This window comes from Myotis myotis, unplaced genomic scaffold (genome assembly GCF_014108235.1).
Source record: "Myotis myotis isolate mMyoMyo1 unplaced genomic scaffold, mMyoMyo1.p scaffold_m19_p_1, whole genome shotgun sequence".
In the NCBI taxonomy this organism is placed as follows: domain Eukaryota; kingdom Metazoa; phylum Chordata; class Mammalia; order Chiroptera; family Vespertilionidae; genus Myotis; species Myotis myotis.
In genome coordinates, this window is record NW_023416313.1 from 160,693,209 (window position 1) to 160,717,887 (window position 24,679).

Below are 24,679 nucleotides of genomic sequence, written 5' to 3' on the forward strand. Positions count from 1 at the left end.
AAACGCCAGAAAGAAAAGATGAGGAAAGTGAAGGGGGGATTAGAGAGGAGAGAAAGGGTAGCTCCAGAGCTGTTCTGTGTCTTATCTGAATTGAGGACATAAAGGCAGGAGTGGGGCTAGAGTGCTGCTTTCCCTCCTTCTCTTACTGCTTCCTCAGCCACTCTTGGTAACTGAGTTTCTCGTCCTGAAACATGCCTTTCTTCTTGAACAAAAAATGGAAAGAACTACAAAGAATTTTGCAAATAATAAATCAGCCTTACAGAAATCATTTTTACTCTGCGAGTCTAAAATTCTGTGACATGTTTCTACTGTTAAAAAAAAAAAAAAAAAGATATGCTCTTGGGAAAGATAAATTTAGTTAAAATAAGATTCTCTAGTGTGCCGCCTTCCCAAATCCTAATAATTCTCTGCAGATGAGAGATCTCAGTATGGAAGGTGCTCAGCATGACCACATATCCAGCTGCTCCTTCTTTTCTCTAGGAATAGAAGTGACTTACTATCACTTTTTGATACATGTGTTTTTATGGCATTGGTCCATACAAGGATTATGTATCCTGCTTAAGGACTAACCATGAAATTCTACTTAAACCTCTCATTCTCATTATCTGTTTCTCTTTAGCTATTTCTATAATAAATGTTCCTCCTAAAATCAGACTTTAGTTAGACTTCAAAAATAAGTGTAATTTTTATCTTGCCCTAGCTGTTGCTTTCAAAGGAAGTCAATTGCCAGCCCTCCACTGCCACCCACACCTAAATACAGACATGGACTCAGACAGACATTTTGCAATTTCTGGGTTACCTGGGTTCAGGAACATACCTGAAAGTTGATCTTGCAGTAAAGCCTCTGACCTTTGACAAGAATAGAATATAAAAGAGTGTACTATCAGATCCCCAACAGGCAGAGTTTTTTACTGTGTGCTCCCTAATTTTGAGTGCATACACAACACCTTTCTTCTGTCTGTCTTCAAAGCCTTATTTTTCTTGAGCGCATCATTTATTAGAGCCTGGTTGCCTCACAAGTCTTTCTTTCTTTTTTTTCTTCTTTTAATCCTCACCAAAGGATATTTTTTCCCATTGCTTTTCAGAGAGAGAGAAAGAGTATGTGTGTAAAAGGGAGGGAGAGAGAAAAACTTTAATGTAAGAGACACACATGGATTGGTTGCCTCCCGCATGCTCCCCAACCAAAGGGTGGAGAGCGAACCCCCAACCCAGATACATGCCCTTAACCAGGAATCGAATCCACAACCCTTCAGTACTCTAAGCACTGAGCCTCATTGGTCAGGGCTCACAAACCTTTCTTTGACTAATGAATCAGCTGATGTTGGCGGCTTCGTGGGGGATCCAGAGGCGGAGCTGCTAGTGCGTTGGTACCAGGCCGGAGCCTACCAGCCCTTCTTTCGTTGCCATTCCACCATAAACAGCAAGCGACGGGAACCCTGGCTCTTTGGGAAGGAACACACCCAGCTCATCAGAGAAGCCATCAGAGAGCGTTACACCCTCCTGCCCTATTGGTATTGTCTGTTCTACTGTGCACACGTGACTGCCGAACCCATCATGAGGTAAATAGACTTCACCTGTCGGAGGCCCCAGCAAACAATCTAACCAACCACTGGGGAACGGAGTAACTACACAGTGACTTCAAGAGAACAGGTGAAGGAGAGCCATGTATTTAATCATGTCCTCAGCTTATGTGAGCAGGGTGCTGGCAGTGGAGGTAGCAGAAGATAACTCTGTGATTCAAGTGTTAATATTTGATATGGGACAGAAATAGAGCTTTTTCAAAGAAAAATGAAATGACTTTGTAACTGAATTCATTCAGTATTTAACCCACAAGCATCCTCTTATGAAGAACATTATTCTGCCAGTCTTAAGCTCTATCTCACCCTTGGAACTAAACTGTTCCAAGTTTGAGGTAACTATTTTTTCTGATGTATAAATTATATTCTGATTGTATTTTTTAAAACTAGAGGAGGAATCACACAGAGACATACTAAGACTCCTGGATCCTCCGTTCCTAAACCTGGCTCGGATCAGAATCATCTGGGAGCTTCTTAAAAAACACAGATTATAAGGCCACACCTCCAGACCTACTAGGAATCTCTTTGGGAAGGTTCCAGAGATCTATATTTGTTAGAAAATTTCCTGGTGATTCTAGACATCAGCCAGCTTTAGAGACCACTGCTTGGTTACCAGTAGGAAAGGGAATACATTATTACAAAGGCTAGTGAATAAACTAAAAGTAAGTCTCTTGTTTAAGAATATCATTTCCTCATGAAATTGAAAAATATTATTAGAACCATTAAGTTAATATTCAGATACATAGATATTGAAAGTTTTCTTTATAAGCCCAAATGTCTTCTAGGTAGTTCTGTGTGCAACAATAACAATAAAACAAAAACCACACAACAGTTTCTCAAACCTCTAAAAATGTTGCCAGTTTGAAAACAAGAAAAAACAGTTCTTCTCATTTGAATAGGTAATGATTAAGGATGCATGAAAGGCAGTGACAGCATAAAGAAATGGCACAGATTTTATATCATTATAAAATGATTTTATAAACATTTAATTTGTTTTACACCAAACGTGTTAGGCATTTGGACTTCTGATTCTGCCTGTCAAAGTAGTATTTATTTCTAGTTCAACAATAAGAAGGAAAAATAGCAGGTACGAGATTTCTCAATCTTTCATTTAAACGTTTAAGCTAATTGATAGCTCTTTTACATAAGAAAAATATGAGTAATCATAGCAATTGCTCATAAAATCTTGAAACAGATGAAAAGAGACTTGGCCCTGGCTGTTTCTAATTTCCTTTGAATGGTTACAAAACTGAAAGTATAAGTGATTGAATTGAAATAAGAATCTAATGTTGAAGAAAGAATTTTTTTTTTTCTTACCCCAGGCCTCTGTGGGTAGAGTTCCCTGATGAATTAGAGACTTTTGGTGTGGAAGATGAATACATGCTGGGTAAGCATTTCTTGATTAATTATAATTATGATAAATATTGTAATCATGTTCTTGTTATACTTTCTAGTGTAAGAGCACTAAAAAAAATCCCTAATTTCAAGAAAGCCAAAAAATAAATTTCATCACCAAGATTTTTAGTGCTAAGTGTAATCATAGCTATTCTGTTGTCATGTAGCACATCTCATATTAACTTTAAATAAATCCATCCTATTTGTGAATGCAATTGGTATTCTTGTTCTGGGTCCACTCCTTTAGCCACCAAATCTAAACATGGAAGTCTATCATCTTGACAATAAGTTTCAAAAAGCCAGGCTCAACAGAATTGCAAAAAGATGGAACAAAAGAGAATGGAAACCCCAAAATGTAAAACATCTTGCTCTTTAGGTCTCCACTCATCCTTAGTTCTCAGTTGAAATAGCAACTTTCTTGGAGTAAAATTTCCTGACCAAAATTGCTTCCTAATACCTAGTTCCACCTTCTTAAATTCAAGTCAATCCCTCCTATTACATAATTTTTATTTTATTTTTACTTTGCCTTTTTGGTATCTGAACTCTAATTAGTTTGTAATTACTTACTTAATACCTGTCTTCATTGACTGTAAACTCCGTGAGGGCAGGGACCATGTCTGCCTTATTTGTCACTATATCCCCAGAGCTCAGCACAGTGCCTAGTACTCAGTAGGCACTCTAAATATTTGTTGAATTAAAGAGTGGATTTATAGCCCTGCCTGGTTTGGCTCAGTGGATAGATAGTCAGCCTGCAGACTGAAGGGTCCCAGGTTCGATTCCGGTCAAGGGCACATGCCTGGGTTGTGGGCTTGATCCCCAGTTGGGGGTGTGCAGGAGGCAACTGATCAATGATTCTCTCTCATCATTGATGTTTCTATCTCCCTCTCTCTCACCTTTCCTCTCGAGAAAATAAATAAATAAATAAGAGAATAAATAAGTGAATTCATAAATGGATGAATTTTACACATATGTGATAGTAAGGCCAAAACAAAATTGATAATTCAGATGGTGTTTCGGAGAATTTTAGCCTTCCCAGTGCATATGGTTCAGATGTCAACCACGGTGTTGCTCCATCTGGTCTAGCTGCTTTTCTGGCCTGGAGCTGAAACACACTGAGGCCTAAATGTCATCTCTAGATTGACCAAAACTCTGTCCTGTAGTCAAGGAAGAAGATCTGAATGTCCATGCTGACCACACTTCTAGATTATAACTGTAGGCTCACCATCACCAACATCACTTACAGCAAACAATGAGGCACTTGGGCAAGTGCGATGGTGCTTTCAGATTACTGACATACTAGCAGTTTTGTCACTGGAAAGGCACCAGGTCCAGAGAGGGTCTGCCTCGGGCTGGCTTATAGTGTGTGGAAAGATTTCACCTGAGTCTAAGTGATTTTGAGAGTATGTTTATTAAAGTTGGGGACAGTGAAACAAAGGAAGGGCTTCGGATAGAAGAAGCAACCGGAGAGATACTAGATGGTGCTCTGCTTTGGCTCTCTAGAGACGTTATAGGAAAAAAGTGAGCCATGCTGGGCAACGCGGACTCACTGAGAAGCAAAAGTCACAGTGACAGTGAGCCAAGACGAGGCTGCTGTTACCTCACTGAAAAGTCCGAGAAAAGGGGGCCTTGGAGACAGGCTCAGGGGGGTTACCCCAAGATGAGTTGCTGCTGTCCATTGCTCTCCTGGTTGCAAGTCTTGCCAGGATCCTTAGAACTTAGGAGAAAGAGAGCAGAGATATATGCCTGAGAATGAAAAGGGGAAGAAAGGTGTGGGCTCCCTCTGGGCTGTCTTCCTTTACCTTAAGAAGCTTTATCTTTTTCCTAAAGGTAAATTTCTGGGGAGGTCTCAGGAGAGGATCTCAATAGACTGTTCATTGGCTTTCCAGGTGTGTCATTTCAGGGTCGTGGTTTCCACTGATTGGTCAGAGCTAAGAGAGGGGGTCATTAGTCATTGCATCTGGTTCTGATATCAACCACGGTGTTGCTCCATCTGGTTTTGCTGCTTTTCTAGCCCGGAGCTGAAACATACTGAGGCCTAAATGTCATCTCTAGATTGACCAAAACTCTGTCCTGTAGTCAACACACCCGAACTTTGTTCCTAAGATTTTATGATGTGGGTCAGATCTTCCTTGTCCTGAGGGCCCAATGCTTAAGGGTGTGGTCATGCAAGGGAATCCTATGAGGCCATTCTCCTGCCCTCTTATTCTCCTTCTAAGGATGTCTAAAACCACTTGACTAGCTAGCAATATGCCAAAGGAGGAAAGGTCAGAGGAGGGTTTGAATCAGATAACCATCGATATGAATGTTCAGGGGATGTAAACCACATGACTAGGGAGGAAAAGGGGGGAGGTCCTTGTTTTCTCAGTTTTGCCCATTGCTAGGCACCTGGAGCTTTCACCCTGGTGACCTTCTGTACCTTGCCCATCGTCCATGCTCTGCTATGTTTGTCCAACTACTTGCCACAATGATGCACAAAAAGAGACTGTTGGTCCCTCCCTAGAACTTCAATATACCGTAAGTGGATTGATGACAGGCAATAATAGTCACCTCTGTGAGCACCTATCCTTTTTCTAGCAATGCATCTCTCTGATGAATCATAGGTTCACCTCACCAAGGTCTCTACCTTTAAGAAGTTCACAGTCTAGTGGTCCTTAAAACCACAAAAGCACTCAATTAAAAGGAAAGGATGTTTTCAGACTTTGTTTTCAACTTTATTTCTTCTCCATTTTTCAGGAAGTGCTTTATTGGTTCATCCAGTCACAGAGCCAAAAGCTACTGTGGTTGATGTGTTTCTGCCAGGATCAAATGAGGTAAGAGTAAATGACAGTCACATATTTTATATGTCTCATATCTATTTTTCATTCTGATTAATTAGCCCCTGTTAGGAAATAGATTTCTTCATCATGCAATTGTAAAGACAGCCCAAATGACTAGAGCAACTAAAGATTCTTATAAGTCATGACCACTGTATTCAGAGATCAAGAAACTTAATGGAAGAGCAGGGAGAAAGTTGAATAGGTGGATTAGAATGGTTCTTTATATTCACACTTTGACTTGTATAAGTGACTCCTTATAAACACACAGATTTTAAGTAGGAATAAATCTTTAGTCTACTATGAGGTATCAAACTCTAGGGAAAACAAGTATAAAAAGGCTTTGCTCTTTGGTTCTGGCTCTCTCTGAATCCTGAGTTTTTGTCACCAAAAGCTGGTCTCCAGATGTTACGGCCAAAGGTGATCCTGAGTGGGGGGGTGAAAGGATTGAGAAAAGACAGACAAGAGAATGAAAGCTGGGTCTCAGTGGGACGCTGCTCCCTGATGAGGAGACAGCGCCAGCGCCCACAAGCCGTGTCTTTATTTTATAGCAGATGCCACGAGGCAAAGTAGGGGCGTGATCAAGTTGTTTACAGCATTCTCGTGAGTTTCAACCCCACTCAACTACATGCACCTGAACTCTATCACAAGGCACGTGGGGCCACGTGTTCGGACCACAGGTTCAAGCTCACAACCATAGCTGTTGGCTGTATTTGTGCTGGGAGGGCCCTGCCCTCCAGCTGGGACTTGCACGTGGCAATGAGAGGACCCTGTCCTTTCATTAGTCCGAGGCTTGCACCTGGCCAAAACACTGTAGCCGCGGCCCACATCCAGACATTCACCAAGGTGGATAAAAAGTAATAACAGTGACTTTCCCCTCTGCCCCTCCAGCCTTGTTCTGCTCTTGTACTGGTTATTGTCATTGATCTTTGCCACTGTATAAAATCCTAGACCTGTTGGAGCCCTGGGCACTGAACCCAGGCAGGGCAAGGGGCAGAGGTGGATATAAGCCAAAGGGCTGCAGAGCAGCCAGCCGAGGGTGATAAGAGCAACAGTCTCCAGAGACAAACCAAGGATCTAGCCCAGTGATGGCGAACCTATGACACGTGTGTCAGAGGTGACACGCGAACTCATTTTTTTGGTTGATTTTTCTTTGTTAAATGGTATTTAAATATATAAAATAAATATCAAAAATATGTCTTTGTTTTACTATGGTTGCAAATATCAAAACATTTCTATACGTGACACGGCACCAGAGTTAAGTTAGGGTTTTTCAAAATGCTGACACGCCGAGCTCAAAAGGTTCGCCATCACTGATCTATCCAAAGGGGCTTAGGAGAAGAGACAGGGCAGAAACTCGAAGCATCAGACTAGGAGAAGAGTCTATGGATGGAGAGCAGGAAGGAGGCAGACCCTGGAGCGGATCCATGAGCACTGGAGCATTGCCACAGGCTTCAGCAGATGGGGAAGAGCCATGAAGAATACTGAACTGACGTGGGCCTGGCATGGCAAGCTCTTCTTGGACTGTCGAGGTAATGGTGAGGTAGCTGAGCCAGGCAGGCTCAATGCTCATGTATTGTCAAGTGCTGTCATGACAACACCAGGAAACCAGTGCCAGTGTTCTCCCTCCATCCAACTTTACATGTGTGGTTGTTGCATTGGTTCCTTTTTTTCAGGTTGAATAAAATGGTTTAATGTGTTCTCTTTAAATATCATCTTTTGTATTGGTTTCTTTAGGCTGCTGTAACAAATTACCACAAATTTAGTGGCTTAAAATGACAAAAATTTATTCTCTAGCAGTACTGGAGGCTTCAGTTCAAAATCAAGGTGTCAGCAGGGTTGGTTCCTTCTGGAGGCTCTGAGGAACGATCTATTCCATGGCTCTTTCCAGCTTCTGGCGGCTCCCCACAATCTTTGGTGTTCCTTGGCTTGTAGCTGCATTACTTCAGTCTACCCCTCCATCACCACAGTGCTTCTCTTCTGTGTGTCTGTGTCTCCTCTTCCTTCTTTCTCTTAAATGTAATGGCATTTAGGGCCCACCTGGATAACCCCAGATCATCTCCTTATCTCAAGCTCCTGACTTGAGTCAAATCTGTTACCATGGACAGGAATATTCACTCCTTCCAGGGATCAGGAAGTAGCCAGACTTTTCTCCAGAAGGTTCATGAAGTATGGTCTTTGCCCTTGGTTTCTCCCGGAATTTACAATTCTGAAGCTGAGGGCTCTTTACAGAGGTTCCCTTGCCAAGTAGAAATTTGAGAAAAAGGTCAAATACAACAGCTAAATAAATTGTCCTGCCAACCAGCAATGAGAGAAAAGGGGGACACATGTAATACTTTCAACAATAAAGGTTTTTTTTAATTGCCCTGCCAAGCGTTTCTGCTGAGTTTCTCCAGTTGATTCTCACAAAGCCTAGGCTCCCGTTCAGAGGAACCAGCCTCCTTTCTGATTTGGCCATACATGTTTATGAATGGCCTGTCATAATTGCAAGCACATTGTTGTGACTATGTAATATACCCCCTCAACACTATCCCCCAGAGCATCTGTAATTGTTGCTCTTGCTACATCTTCCCAAAGCCTGGGTAGAAGGGTCAAGCCGTTCCTTGCCAGACATTTGCCTCACTGGTTGGCTAGTACCACATCACAGGGTGCAAGGGAAATATCTAAGGTCCCTCACTGTCATTTTCCCCATGTCTCTGTATGGCCCATTCTCTCTCCTTCAAGGCTTTTCTTGAACATCTCCTTCCCAGCGAGGTCTTCTCTGACCACCTCTTTAAGGTTATACACCACCCCGACTGCTCCTGTCCAGCCCTCCTTCATCCTTTATTTTTCTCCACAAAATGGTGCCACCTCCTGACATTCTGTATATTTACTTAGATGTTTTGTTTATACTCTCTCTCTCCCATTAGAATGTTAGCTTTTTTTAAGACTTATTTTTATCTATGTTCACTGCTGCATCCTCAGCTTCTAGATGGGTTCTTGGCACATAGTAGGCCTTTGATAAATACTTGCTGGGTGAGGAGCGTGGTGACTGAGCTTTAGGTCTGGTCTATATGATTTTTTATACCAGTTAAACTCCTTCTAGGTTGGAGATCTTCGTATATGGCACCAGCAAAAATACTCTCTACCTCTCATTCTAATTAGTTCTAAAAGTGGTAGACAGGTAATTCTAAAATCTTATTTGAGTCAGTGTTTTTTTTGTTCTTAGCTTTTACTCCCACCATCTCTTTATTTAAAGCTACTGGAATTCGCCAAAGAAAGATTACAAGACAAGAAACCTAAGACAATATCCCTTATAAACACAGACACAGAAATACTTGATAAAACATTAGCAAATTGAACCTAGCCAAGGATACTACCCTGTGATGAGATGGGATTGATCCTGTTGAATTAAGAGTTCACTGTAGCTAATCATAGTAAAGTCACAGCTCTCACATTCACAGCAGGACAGTGACAGACGCAACAGCCCAGCTATATAAAGGATGTGATAATCCCAGGACGTGAACTTGTGAAGGAGGCTCTGTGGGTGGATTCGAAGAGAGAAAAAGGGGTTTTTGTTTTCATGCTGATGGTTTCTTAAGGATTTAGCCCAGTGGTTCTCAACCTTGGCTGCACATTAGAATCACCTGGGAATCTTTTTAAAATCCTGATTTCTGGGCCTCATCCTTAGAAATTCTGTTTCTTTGTTATGGGGTGGGGCCACAACATTAGTAACAAAGAAACAGAATTTCCGGAGGATGAGGCCCAGAAATCAGGATTTTAAAAAGATTCCCAGGTGATTCTAATGTGCAGCCAAGGTTGAGAACCACTGATTTAGCCCATCAAATTGCTTTGTAGTACCTCTTTGGTACCTCAACAAGTAAACCCCCTTGACAGAAATCCCAGATAAGAGTTTGAACCTCATCCCTGAATTGTACTTTGTAAAAAAAAAAAAAAAAAAAAAAAAATTGATCCTATTGTAGTCATTCAAGTTTCCTTTTGTTTTTCTATGAGATGCTTCCTTCTCTGACACTTTCTTTTTCCCACGCCTCATCTGTCATTCATTTGCTTGCAATGTGCTTTCCTTCTTTGTTGTTTCCTTCTCTCCTTCATCATATTTTTTACTAATGGACACATTAAGTTCTTATAAGCCAACTGGACTGTAAAATCCATGAGGTCAGGAACTGCCTCTTTCTGTTCACTCATGTTTACCTCGCGTTGCTAGGCACATGGCAGGTTATTTAATTGATAACCTTAGGATGGATGGATGGATGGATGGATGGGCAAATGAGTGGCCTTTTAGTCAAATTAATCTGTCACATTAGTAGGTTAGTCTTTTGGGATCTTCTTAAAAGTATGTGTCCTTCCAAACTTCTACTCAAGATTTTTTAAATTATACTTATTTTAGCTTTCTGGTTACATGTATTTGAAATCAAGATAAATGGGTGTTTTACTGAATAATAAAATTGTGAGCAGAGAAACCAAGATGGTGGCATAGGTAAACACCGGAGTTTGCTGCCTCGCACAACCACTTCAAAAATACAACTAAAAGATGGAACGGACATTATCCAGAACCACAGGAAGGCTGGCTGAGTGGAAATTCTACAACTAGAAGGAAAGAGAAAAGCATACCGGGACTCAGAGGAGGTGCGGTGCAGACGTAAAATACTAAGGTAAAGAGGCGCACACGGAGCGGGCTGGCAGCTGAGGGCACGATTGTCGTTTTCAATCGGGAGGGAGTCTCAGGCTCTGAGCTCCAGTTCCGGGCGAGTCTCTAGAGACCCAGACTCATATGGGAGAAGCGGGACTGTCTGGCATTGGTCGGAACTCGAGGGCAGCTTTCTCTCCGAGGTGCTTGTAGCGATTACCGGGGCACTAAGAAGCAGACCCTCTGAGGGCAGGACTGAGAGCATCCATAACTGCTCGCCCCGCCCTGTTGATCTCTTGGGACCCGCCCCACCCAAGCCCTGCACGGAGGCTTTTGCTGGGTAGCCTCAGGTAAAGGCTAGATTAGCACCTCCCTAGAGATCCAGGAGCCAGGAAACCCAGAGGTCAGAGTGGGACCATCCAGTTTGCAGCTTCTCAGACTCTTAAAGGACACACTCAGGGGGCAGACCTAGTAAGCACCAAAGCCCCATTGAAGCAAGTCTTGCCCCGGAGGAGTGTCTCCAGCACAGAAGTTCTCCAATTGCAGACACAGCTGATTCTCACAGCCAATTGGCCTGGAGGTCAACTCCTCCCAGTGTTAACTACAACAATCAAGGCTTAACTACAACAAGACTGTGCACAAAGACCACAAGGGGGTGCACCAAGAGTGTCCTCCTCAGGTATTTGGGGAGGCTGAACCACTGGGCCCTAGAGAACACTTAGCACAGAAAAACCACTTTATCAACACAGGGAAGCATCAAAATAAAAAATGCGGAGACAAAGAAACAAGAGACAAATGACAGAAATGGAGGAAAGCAAACTACTGGATATAGAGTTCAAAACCACACTTTTAAGGTCTTTCAATAATTTTCTAGAAACTGCCGATAAACTTAATGAGATGTATAAGAAATCTAATGAGACCCTCAATGTTGTGATAAAGGACCAACTAGAAATTAAGCATACACTGACTGAAATAAAGAATATTATACAGTCTCCCAACAGCAGACTAGAGGATTGCAAGAATCAAGTCAACAATTTGAAATATGAAGAAGCAAAAAACACACAACCGGAAAAGCAAAATGAAAAAAGAATCCAAAAATACAAAGATAGTGTAAGGAGCCTCTGGGACAGCTTCAAGCGTACCAACATCCGAATTATAGGGGTGCCAGAAGAAGAGAGAGAGCAAGATATTGAAAACCTATTTGAAGAAATAATGACAGAAAACTTCCCCTACCTGGTGAAAGAGATAGACTTACAAGTCCAGGATGCACAGAGAACCCCAAACAAAAGGAATCCAAAGAGGACCACACCAAGACACATCATAATTAAAATGCCAAGAGCAAAAGACAGAGAGAGAATCTTAAAAGCAGCAAGAGAAAGAAACTCAGTTACCTACAAGGGAGTACCCATACGATTGTCAGCTGACTTCTCAACAGAAACTTTGCAGGCCAGAAGGGAGTGGCAATATTCAAAGTGATGAATGCCAAGAACCTACAACCAAGATTACTTTATCCAGCAAAGCTATCATTCAGAATTGAAGGTCAGATAAAGAGCTTCACAGATAAGGAAAAGCTAAAGGATTTCATCACCACCAAACCAGTATTATATGAAATGCTGAAAGGTATCCTTTAAGAAGAGGAAGAAGAAGAAAAAGGTAAAGATACAAATTATGAACAACAAATATGCATCTATTAACAAGTGAATCTAAAAATCAAGTGAATAAATAATCTGATGAACAGAATGAACAGGTGATTATAATAGAATCAGGGAAATAAAAAAAGAATGGACTGACTATTCTTGGGGGGAAAAGGGGTGTAGGGGATGCAGGAAGAGACTGAACAAAAATGGATGTCCTCAACCTATGGATGAGGACAGTGGGTGAGGAGTGAGGGCGGAGGATGGGGTGGGAACTGGGTGGAGGGGAGCTATGAGGGGAAAAAAGAGGAACAAATGTAATAATCTGAACAATAAAGATTTAATTTAAAAAAAAATTGTGAGCAGAGTTGCTCATACGCTCTTTTTCACTGGGGTATGTTCCTTTCCAGGTCTGGTATGACTCTAAGACATTTGCTTCTTGGGAAGGAGCATGTACTGTGAAGATCCCAGTAGCCTTGGACACTGTAAGTTGTTTTCAGAAATGTTATTTTTACCTGTTGTACTGTATTAGCCTGCTTGAACTGCCATAACAAAATAGCATAGACTGGTTGGCTTAAAAAATAGAAATTTATTGCCCTGGCCAGTTGCTTGGGTGTTGTTCTGTGTACCAAAAGGCTGTCGGTTTGATTCCTGGTTGGGGCACATGCCTGGGTATCAGGCTCCATCCCCAGTAAGAAGTGTGCAGGAGGCAGCCAAGTGATACTAGTTCTCATATAGATGTTTCTCTGTCTCCTTCTCCCTTCTTCTCTCTCTTAAAAACAAACAAACAAACACAAAAAAAACCCAGAAATTTAATATCTCATAGTTCTGGTGGCAAAAGTACTAGATTAGGTGCCAGCCAATTAAGTTCCTGGTGAGGACTCTCTTCCTGACATGGAGACAGCTGCCGTCTTGCTGTGTCCTCATATAGCAGAGGGAGAGTGAGGGATAGGATCAAGGCCCCACTCTTATGACCTCACTTTACCCTAATTACTTCTGTAAAGGCCCTGTCTCCAAATGTGTAAGCCACATTGGAAGTTGGGGCTTCAACATAGGAATTTGGGGGACACAGACATTCAGTCCATAACATGTGCCTACATAGAAAGAACCAAGGATATTAGAGTCCTACAAAATGGCATGGACATATGGAGACAGAAAGTAGATTAGTGGTTGCTTAGGGCTGGGGAAAGGAGAGAATTTGGGGAGTAATGGGTAGTGACTGCTAATGAGCACAGGGATTCTTTTTTGGGTGATAAAAGTGTTTTAAAATTCATTATGGTGATGGTTGCATGACTCTGGATATACTAAAAGCCATTTAACTATATATACATTAAAAGGGTGACTTGTATGGCATGTGAATTACTTCAATAAAACTGTAAAAATATGAGAAAAGTGTAAAAATAACATACTCTGATGAAACATAAAGTACAAACAACTTTTTCCCATATATTTACATGTATATGTCTAAGAAAAATAATAACACTGAACACAGAAAGCAAACATGGTAGTTACCACACATGACATACAGAATGTCCTTCTACTGGACCAAGTCAAAAAAACATGTTTGAATTATAACCCTGGACCTCTAGGCCCAAGATAATGCAATCAGTTATGATGTTAGAATCAAAGTGGCCCATCTGGATAGAATTTCTGAAGGGAAGGTGGCTCCTGCAGCTGAATCACCACCATCACCACAAGCCCTAAGTAGTGTGAAGATTAACAAATAGGTATTGATGTTATTTTCGTTTAATTATCAGTAGCAATATGAACTTCATTATAAAGAAAATGATTTCAGATGTCAACTTTCAGACCTAGAAGAGACTTTAACTTGCATTTACTCCAATCTCTCATGTTTACAGGTAAAGACACCGAGGTTCAGAGAGGTGAACTTACTTGTCCAGGATTGTGGCTAGATTATGGTAGAACTGAGACTAGATCCCATTTCACACTAACTTACTACCTCATTCTTTGAGGGGAAGAAATGAGATTGGCTGATGAGGTTGGGAAGATAGATGTGCTTTACTTCTTGCTGCCACCGGCAAGTCAAGCAGAGGGTGGGCATCTTAGCTACTCCACCCTCACTCCCACCTTCATTGAGACTCTTGTACTCTTCTCCCTGCTTGTACTTACTCAGAGCAAAGTACACTCCCTTTGGTGATCCAGGGAGCTTTCTTACAGGGAACCATCCTGGAAGACAGGACACGGGCTGGGCTTTCCCTGCTGGGAATGGCATTCCAGAAGACCCGGAGGTATGGGTCATCTCTCCAATCCTGTTGTTAGAGTCACTTAAAGTGCCCTTGGTGGCTTCTATAACAGAAGTTTCACAAATTTATCCTCAGAATTGAATCATTCATCCTGATGATCCAGGAAATCAGGGAGCAAGATGGGTATAGGTCAGTGATGGCGAACCCATGACACGAGTATCAGAGGTGACACATGAACTCATTTTTCTGGTTGATTTTTCTTTGTTAAATTGCATTTAAATATATAAAATAAATATCAAAAATATAAGTTTTTGTTTTACTATGGTTGCAAATATCAAAAAAAATTCTATATGTGACACAGCACCAGAGTTAAGTTAGGGTTTTTCAAAATGCCGACACGCCAAGCTCAAAAGGTTCGCCATCACTGGTATAGGTTGTAATGAATAAGAACAAAAGTCACCTTCCACAAACAAATGAACTACCATCTTTTATCTACACACATCTACATCTGGGCCTACTTATACAGACAGAAAAAATCACTTTTTAGCAGGGCTCTAGAAATAAACATGTCTATTATATTGACAGCAAAATTAAAGATATAAACCAGGAGAGGCTACTTATAGGATAGGCAGAACAGGTAATAAATTGATGAAGGGTGAGAAGTTTGTTTAGTGTTTGAACTCTATTCCTTTTAATGCCAGGGCCCCCATAAATTTATATTGGCTTTGAATCCATACGTGTAAGGAATGTGAGTCTTGTACAGTGAAACATTTTTAAATTCTACTTTGAAATTGCCTTCTATGAAAGCTCCTTCCCTGAGAGTGTCGCTCTGTTATAGATACCAGTGTTTCAACGAGGTGGAAGTATAGTGCCTATAAAGACAACTATAGGAAAATCCACAGGCTGGATGACTGATTCCCCATATGGACTCCGGGTGGCTCTAAGCACTAAGGTATTTGGAAAATGTTACCTTTACACATTTCATTTGTTACTAGTAGTAGCCCCTTGAGTGTGTGACACTGTGTAAAAGTGGTGAACCCCATCTATGGGATAGGTGCTTCAGATGTTTATGTAGAAATCAAAGTTTTAATCATTTCTGAATCATTGTCTAACTTGTCTGACTTGCCTGGGGCTGTTCTTTAAGGAGCTCTGAGAACTAGAAATGATAGAAATTTCTTCTGAGGCACTGTGACCTTTGGTGATTTGCAACTTGGCATTGATTCCACTGGTCTGAAAGGTCACTGGGGCCTAGGCAGCCTGTCCCTGAAACTCAGTCTCCTGTAAAAAGGTATCTGTATCAGTACAACATTTTGGGGACACCCCCGTTTCCCCCCACACACACACACACACACAATGACTTCTGTTCTCATCAGATGGCTCAAACAACTGAAATCTCCGTGGGTAAAGCCTGGAAGGATCGATCTGTACTTTTAAGCCAAAATGAGAAAGCAGATTTCTCTCCTATCCATTTGCCCAAATGCAGTACCAAACACAACTTCTTACTCATGCAAGTATTATAAAATAATTCAGCTTTCTTTTTTTTACATCCTTCTTTTCCATCTGTTTCACTTAGGCATGTTTTATTGGGCCAAACTATGGCCTTCAGACACATAAGAGGCCACAGAATAAAATACAAGAGACTCAAGATCCATAGCACACCAAGCATTGTCCAAACAGTAAGCTGCCATGTGGAGTGCTGTGACATTGAATGGCATGCAAAGGGACTCCTCCTCCTAAAAAAAGTAGGAACTAGATATCATTCCCTACATGGAGTGTCTACTAAAGAGAGTTGATCTCATCCATTATACACTAATTTTTTTAACTTCGCTTTCATTTATGACCTGTTATCACATTCTAGGATCCTATTTTCAGAGAAGCCACCTATGCCACTGACCATACTTCGGGTTTAAATTTCTTTCAAGAAGGCCTAACTCTTTGTGCTCCTCTTATGTGATTTCCTTATTTATATTATTTCACTAATAGGTATTGATTGTATGACTACTTTGTACAGCTTGAATATTAAGCATCTGTTCACCATAATTTTTCACAAATTTTTAAATCTATTATTTCCCTTTAGGGCGTGGCCTCCTTTCCCCAGAAAACTATTATATAACCACATTCTCTACCTGGATCCACTCTCTAGGGTTCTGCGGTGGGTGAATTGTATCTCGATGACGGCCATTCTTTCCAATACCTCCAAAAGCAGCAATTCTTACACAGGAAGTTTTGTTTCTGTTCAGGTGTTTTGAGCAACAGGTAATGACAGCTAAAAATCTGTGTTTTCTGAAGTAAATTATGTTATTCTTTTGATATCCTCAAATACACAGCTGATATTTTAAGATACAATTTAAGAAGTTAATGATGAAAGCCATTTATGGAGTGCTTTTCTTTACTTTTTTTCAGCTTCATTCAGGTATAATTGACAAATAAAACTGTAACATATTTAAAGTGTACAACATGATGATATGATATATGTACACATTATGAAAGGATCCACCACAGAGTTAATTAATACATCTGTCACCTCACACATTTACCTTTTTTTGATGAGAGCACAAGTTCTACTGCCTTAGCAAGTTTCAATTATATAACATGGTATCAATATAGTCACCAGGTTATACATTAGAACCTCAGACCTTATTCATCTTATAACTGAAAGATTGTACCCTTTTACCAGCCTCTCCCTATTTCACCCACCTCCCATTCCTAGGCAGCCACCATTCTACTTTCTGTTTCTATGAGTTTAACTTTTTTTAAAACATTCCACATATAAATGGTACCATGCTGTATTTGTCTTTCTCTATCTGGCCTATCTCTCTTACCAAAATGCCATCTAGATTTATCCATGTTGTCATTAATGGCAGGATACCCATCTTTTTTAAGGCTGAATAATATTCTATTATGTATATACTAGGGGCCCAGTGCACGAATTCGTGCACCCTGAAAAGAACTGTGGGCCGCAAGGCTGCGGTGGCACAAGGGCGGGTCTTGGCCCATCCTCCGCGCCCCAACCCGGCCCCTCCCACTGTGGCCCCAAGTCCCCTGTCTGCTGGCAGTCCTGCTCCTGCCACCACTGCTCCCACACGCTGACAGCACCGGCCCCACTCGCACCCACTGACAGCGCAGAGCAATTGACCAGCAGCGGGTGCAAGAGGAGCCGGCGCTGTCAGTGGGTGTGAGCAGTGGCTGCTGGCCCCGATTGCCCCTCAGGAGCAAGGGGAGTTGGAGAAGCCCTGAGGGGCGATCGGGACCGACAGCTGCCACTCACACCTGATGGCGCCAAATGATAAGGGCCAGTGCCGGGCACCAACAGCAGGTGCGAGCGGCGGCTCTGGTGCTGGCAGCAGGTGCGAGAGGGGCCAGCTCCAGCAGCAGGTGCAAGCACCAGGCAGGACCACAGTGCACAGGAGCAAAGAATTTTCAGTAACAACCAGAGGCTCACCCCGATGACAGCAACTGGCACCCCATCTTGGTCTGGTGCCCCTGCTCACTTGCTCCACCATCCCGCCATGGCTGACACCTGCCATGTTCTGCACTCTGCACCTGCTGCCAACACCCGCCATGTTCCATGCACGCCCCCTGGTGGTCAGCACACATCATGGCAACCGGTTGTTTGGTTGGTTCCACCGTTTGGTCTATTTGCATAGCAGGGCTTTATATATATACTAGAGGCCCAGTGCACGAAATTCATGGCTGCACTCTTTCCAATCTGGGAACCCTCAGGGGATGTCCGACTGCCGGTTTAGGCCCAATCCTAACTGCCCCCCCTGCCGGCCTGGTCACTGCCAACTCCCCTCCCCTGCCAGCCTAGTCACCCTTTACTGCCCCCCCTGCCAGCCTGGTCACCCCCAACTGTCCCCTCTGCCAGCCTGGTCACCCCCAACTGCCCCCGCTGCTGGCTTGGTCACCCCCACCTACCTCCCCTCCGCCAGCCTGGTCACCCCCAATGGCCCCCCGCCCACCAGCCTGGTCACCCCACACAGCCTGCTGTTCAGTCATTTGATTGTCCCTCACTAACCCCCCTGCCGGCCTTCTCACCCCATGTAGCCTGCTGTTCAGTCATTATGGTTACTGTGATGGCATCCTGAACAATTTGCATGTTCCTCTATTATTAGTATAGATATAGATAGATACCACATCTTATCGATTCATTCATTCATTGACAGACATTTAGATTGTTTCCATACCTTGGCTGTTGTGAATAATCCTACAGTGAACATGAGGATAGATATCTTTTTGAGATACTTATTTCATTTCCTTCAAATATATACTCAGAAGTGGAATTGCTGGCTCATATGGTAGTTCTATTTTTAATATTTTGAAGAACATTCATACTGTTTTCCATAGCAGTCATATGAGTTACATTCCCAGTAACAATGTACAGGGGTTCCCTTTTCATCACATTTCCACCAGCATTTGTCTTTTTGATAATTAGAATACTAACAGGTGTGAGGTGACATCTCATCGTGGTTTCAATTTGCATTTCCCTGATGATAAGTGATATTGAGCCCCTTTCTATACATCTGTTGGCCAGTCATATGTCTTCTTTGGAAAAATACCTACTCAAGTACTTTGCCAATTTTAATTGGGTTATTTTATTTTATTATTTTTTTTATTTTTATTTTTTTGCTATTGAGTTACATGAGTTCCTATTATATTTTGGATGTTAATTATATATTTGGACATATCCTTTTTGGATATGTGGTTCACAAATATTTTCTTCTATTCCATAGATTGCCTTTTCATTTTGTTGATGGTTTCCTTTGTTGTGCTTTTGATGTAGTAACATTTATTTTTGGTTTTGTTGCCTTTGCTTTTTGTGTCAAGTCCAGAAGAAATCATCACTAAGACCAATGTCAAGGAGCTTACTCACTATGTTTTCTTGTAGGAGTTTCATGGTTTCAGGTCTGACATTCAAATCTTTACCAATTTTGAGTTGATTTTTGTGTATGGTGAAAGATAGGGGTCCAATTTCTTTTCTTTTTCTTTCTTTCTTTCTTATTTATTTATTTATTATTTTTATGCAGCTATCCAGTTTTCCCAAAACCATTTATTGAAGAGACTATCCTTTCCCTATTTTATATTTCTGGGGTCTCTATTCTGTTCCATTGATTGATGTGTGTTTTTATGCCAATACCATACTGTTTTGATAACTATAGCTTTGTAATATAGTTTGCAATCAGACATTGGTATTTTTATGACCATTATTTTGAACTCTCTACCATGTAAATAACATCTCTATTTCATTAAGGTCAGTTTCTGTAGACTAATCCTGTTCTTTTGTTTGGAAGATACTCCCTTGTTTCTTCATATTCCCTGATTCTCTGTGTTGGTTTCTGCACATTAGATAAAACATCTACCTCTTTCAGTTCTAATAGATTGGTTTTGTGTAGGAGATGAATTTCATCAATCAGCCCAGCCTGAGCTTCTGGTTGCTTCTCAAGCTTTTGTGATTATCCAAGCGGCCATCTTTGCTCTTAGTGGCTGCCAGTAGTTGAGGATGTACCAAGATCCATCAGTGAACCAAATTGGGGAGTGCAGTCAGCACTTAGATGCAGGCTGATTAGAAGCTGGACCCCCAGGCAGTAGCTGTAAAAATTTGTAGCCATACCTCTTCCGGGAAGAAATTGGGAAATGGGTGTTTTTGCCTGCTCCCTCTGTGCTGAGTCCTGAGGGGATAGCCACAGCACACCCATTCTTTGTTTGATAAAACCCTGTAGAACTTGTGAACATAAACACTGTTGGCTATCAGAGTTAGGTGATTTGGGGGCCTAATCCTCAGGTGGGGGACTTAAAAGTTGGGTCTATAAGTATGGTCCAGATCCTTCATTCCTCAGGGAGAAGTTGGGGGTTGGGGTTCTCTCCCAATTATATGGCACTGTGCTGGGGTTGGGGGTTATGGAGAGAGTGTGTCTCAGCCATTCCTACCTGTTTTGATGTGGGTATTTTTTCAGTCACTGTATGTGTAGGAGTCAGTCAGCTAGTTTCTGGATATCTCTCAAAGGGACTTGCTCCATGTATAGCTTTACATTTGGTTCATCTATGGGAGGAGGGAAATTCAGGAACCTTTTATATCACCATCTTGATCCAGAGTCCCCTGGATAATTTTTTTCAATCACTCCATGCACCTCTCTTCCTTATTACCTCCATCTTTCTTTCCTTCCCTCTCTTAAGGAAAAAAAATTATATTTAAGTTCCCATTAGTCCCATTTATTCAACCATTCAACAAGTATTTGATTTCTTACTATTTGATTGCTGTATCCAAGTCACATTTATGACTTCAGTGTCCTTAGCTGATTTCTCTCCAAATGACTTCTTTAAAAAGAGACATTGGTTTAGCTACTGGTTACTTAGCCCTCAGCATGTAGAGTCACCTGTTTCCATCCTTTCTTCCTAGTAAATATGATAACTATATGGTTCAGGCTTCCATAGGAAAAGGAGGAAGGGTAACTAAAAGTCTGGGGATGTTGGGCCTAGTAACCAGTCCAAACCCCTCTTTCTCTTCTTTTCCTAATGCTATGTATATTTATTTCAGTTGTGCTGATGAGAGGGGTCATTATACCAGCAAGTGTGTGGTGGAGCAGATCTTTGTCCTAGGCCTCAAGAAGCAGCCATCTTCTGTGACCACCCCCTCATCTGGTGAGGAAACAAACCATTTATTTTTGTAAACATAGAAATATCTAAGGTGAAGAGGTGATTAGCCCTAAAACTGACATAATGTCTTAGCCAAGTGGACTCTACACTTCCTGGTAGAGGTCAAATATACTGCTATCCAGAGGGAGCAAGGCCAGCCTGCCTCTCTTCATCAGCTGGTCTTTCTGCGCACTGTAAGCTGTTGATATTTTTCTAAGGGAAATTAACTTGGGCTTGAAATAATAGTGTGGCTTCTCTGACTATTTTTGTTAAACTGTAGATATCTGAAGCCCTACTTGTGTTTATGGAATTTCTTAAAGGGCATAGGTTGAGATGCATCCTTTCTAACATACTGAATTTCTTAGACAAACCACTTTGTTCCTTACAGTTTATTTTCAACTGATCTTGCATTCAAACCATGGGAGTGTTTCATATTTAAAAGTCCATGGGTAAAAATTGTAGGTAAAATTCTCCTAAGTAGGGAATAAAGTTTTATGACAAAGTCAGAAAGATTTCAGATACAGGAAAGAAATTTTCTCTCCTAGATGTTCATCAAACTTTCCCTTTTATTGTCTTGATATTCAGATGGTAAAGATCAGCCTGTGGCTTTTACGTATTGTGCCGGAACATTCACCCTGAGCCTGGAGAACCTCTCGCTGAACATTGGCACTGACTGGGAGGTCCACGTTAAGTGACAGAGAAGTGCATCTGGTGACGAGTAGAGGGAGCAGCCTGCACCCTTCAGCCTCTCCCTTGGCCTTTTTTGAGATTTGTGCTACCCATTAATTGGCTCAAAAAAATCCTTCATTAGTCATCAGTTTACTACTGAACAATAGATTTCAGGTTTTACATTTTTAGACGTATTATTAATACTCCTTGCGTCAAAATACCATCTCTTCTCCTAGATGCAAGGAGCCCTGAGACGTTTATAGAGTTCATGTACCTTTCACTGCTTCTTAGGCTGTGGCCCTGTTGTCAGCGCTGTGCCCAGTGAGTGGCTTCTCCTTGAGCATGGCAGGATGGGTTTGTTCCATGTGAGTGTGGCCCATTCATGGCTGCTGGTCTCTAGCCATGCAGTACAGTCACTCTGGCTAGAGCAGCTGAGTTGCTTGAGGCCTATCTCCAAGTGAGCAGTAGCCTCCAGGATCCCCCACAGTATCTTTTCAACAACCCTTTTCTGCCTGCACTGCATGTACTATAGCAAGAGGGAGTAATTCTCTCTAGAGATTGACTCAGGAGTACAAAGGGTTCTTTTCTCAGTCATGATTTTCGGGCACCAAAGTTCCAAATTAATCTCAAAATTTTAATTTATCTTAATTGTTTTTATTAAATACTGTCTACTAAGCAAAAGAATATTTGCAGCATGAATAAGCTATAATTAATAATAATAATAAAGTAAATACCCATGTCCCCATCACTGTACTTTACAAATAGAACACATGGCTTTGACCAGGGTAAAGCCAGTGAGGCACTTACCTTGGGCACAAAGAAATGTGTGACACAAAAAAACCATAGTAATCAAAATAAATCATATTTAAATGCAACATTTTAAAACTCAAAATTAATGCAAAAAAATCCATAATTAACAAAATATCAACATTTTAAATATAGATAGGATAGAATCAGTATTACTGAGTTCTCCTTTTGCCTCTGGCTCTAGAACAGCTTGATGTGGGATATAACATTACAGCCTACCTGTCCATCAGGGTGCTCCCTGCTCTGGAGACCTCAGTGACTTCCAGCTGCCTGCACAGCATCTGTTGGGGCAGCCTCACGTCTTCAGCACTCCTCCTCACTCAGCGATTTGTCACCTGTCACTTCTGTGCCTTCTGTTCCCTGGGCCCCCATATCCACCCTCTTCCCTCTGCCTATGCATATCTCACCATCTGACCACCTGTCCAGGCCCAACTCAAATCCTGCTTTTTCACTAAGCCTCTCTAACTACGCTAGACACCCCCACTCCTCATGAGTAGTGACTTCCCCTTCTCTGAAATCCTGCCCCAGTTACAATATATGCTCTACCTTGGCATTCTCAGGGATTGTCCCCTACCTAATGTTTCAGATTTGTCTGCCTTTTCCCCTGCTAGATAGTATGTCCCTCAAGAGCATGGTATATTTCTCTTATATCTGCCAGAGTACCATTACACTTGGCTTTCAGTAAGTATTGACTGTAACTGGTTAACTGGTGAATTTGATTGATTAAAAAGTGAGAATTGAATATATTTGTTTCTGATTTACTTTTCTGACAAAGGACTCTTCTCTTTAGAAGTAGTAAACATTATGCATTTCCTTGTGGACATATTTCATTGTATCAGTTGCGATTTGAGTTTTGCACCATATATAAGCTTACGTAGATATATACAGATTTTTTGCTCCTATTTCTGTAAGTTTTGCAATTAAGGAGAAAGGAAGAAGCCAGCATTAGCTTAAGTTTTATTTCCCAGCTTCAAATTTCCCTTGCCTGAAAACTAGGTGCTCTTACCTAATATAAATGGTGGGTTTTAATAGCATTTAAACCTAAATAACTAAGACCTACATTCAGATCAACATCTATTGTATATCTGTCCTTCCATTTAAAATCTTTTTGGAGGAAAGAAAGAAACAAGAACTACCAGAGTAAGTTAGTGAGGAACTGCTCTGTCTTGACCCAGAACTATACTGAAACACTTAACCAGAAACATTGAGTGGAGAGAAATGTAGCCTGTGTGTTTTTCATCATTTTCTGCTTTTATTGTTTCTCACATTTTACCCACCTCCTATTTCTGAAGGTATGTACCAGAGAGCTATGTGGGCTGAGTTGGCCAACAGCTGTTCTATTACCTTCTAGATCTTCATGTGTTTTCTCAGGAAATTGGTTTTATGTAAGAAACTAGAACCATTTCAACAGAGCTTCAAACAAAGCTCTAAAGTGAATGCATAATGTGTCTTTCCCTCAAGACTTAAATGCCAAGTAATGAGTTGACAAATCACTTTAAAACAGAAACTGTTTGGGGGTAAAGGAAGGAGCAAGGTGGGGCAGGGTATAGGGGAGATAAATGGTGATGGGAAAAAATAAAATAAAGGAAAAAACAAAACAGAAACTTTCCAATAAAAATATGGGCAAAAGCAATCCACAAAAGAAATTTAAACAGCATGAAAGATGTTCAGCCTCATTAATAATCAAATAAATGATTTCTTTGGTCTGGTTAGCCAAGATTAAAAGTAAAAATGTCCAGTGCTAATGTGTGGGGCAAAGGCATCCTTGTGAATTATGGTGGAATTTTAAATAAGTATAATCTTTCAGCATGGCAATCCGGCAATTATACCAAAATTTTAAATTTGCATATTCTAACCCAGTAATTCCACCCATAAAACCCATACATTGCTCATGACTACTAATTGTAATGTGGTTTATACTGTGGAAAACTAGAAACAAGGTAAATGTCCTTTAACACAGGATTGGTTAAATATAGCCCTTTCATACAGTAGAATATTATGCAACTATTAAAATAACTATATATATATATATATATATATATATATATATATATATATATAACAATGTTTTTTATTAATGTTTACTTAATGGTTTCCTTTAAGTAAAACTTATAATAAACCAAAATTGAGGAATGTGAAGGCCACAAAAACTGGCCTGAGGAACTGTTGCAGATGGAGGAGGGTCTAAAGAGGCATCACAACAAATGTGTGATCCTAGGCTGGTTTCTGGACCTACAGAAGACATTATTGGGACAGTTCACAAAATTTGAATGGGATCTTGTGATTACATGGTAATTTTCCTAATTTTAAGGGTGTGCTA

General features: G+C 41.2%; 1 protein-coding gene across 12 annotated transcripts in view; it reads left to right on the forward strand.

Annotated features, from left to right (window-relative positions):
• The window catches only part of GANC (glucosidase alpha, neutral C), a 77,325-nt gene extending 54,224 nt beyond the window's left edge, over positions 1 to 23,101 (forward strand). For 8 of the 12 annotated variants that reach the window (XM_036298530.1, XM_036298531.1, XM_036298548.1 and 5 more), the window contains 8 exons: positions 1,316 to 1,559; positions 2,900 to 2,964; positions 5,706 to 5,782; positions 12,457 to 12,531; positions 15,089 to 15,202; positions 16,394 to 16,506; positions 20,786 to 20,889; positions 21,469 to 23,101. In XM_036298530.1, coding sequence (XP_036154423.1) covers positions 1,316 to 1,559; positions 2,900 to 2,964; positions 5,706 to 5,782; positions 12,457 to 12,531; positions 15,089 to 15,202; positions 16,394 to 16,506; positions 20,786 to 20,889; positions 21,469 to 21,578 — 902 coding nt within the window. In that variant the 3' untranslated portion in view covers positions 21,579 to 23,101. Of the gene's footprint in view, positions 1 to 1,315; positions 1,560 to 2,899; positions 2,965 to 5,705; positions 5,783 to 10,172; positions 10,328 to 12,456; positions 12,532 to 15,088; positions 15,203 to 16,327; positions 16,507 to 20,785; positions 20,890 to 21,468 lie in introns of those variants that run through there. The other 4 variants (XR_004965978.1, XR_004965979.1, XM_036298604.1 and 1 more) reach the window with 4 other exon arrangements.
• The last annotated feature ends 1,578 nt before the right edge of the window (positions 23,102 to 24,679 follow it).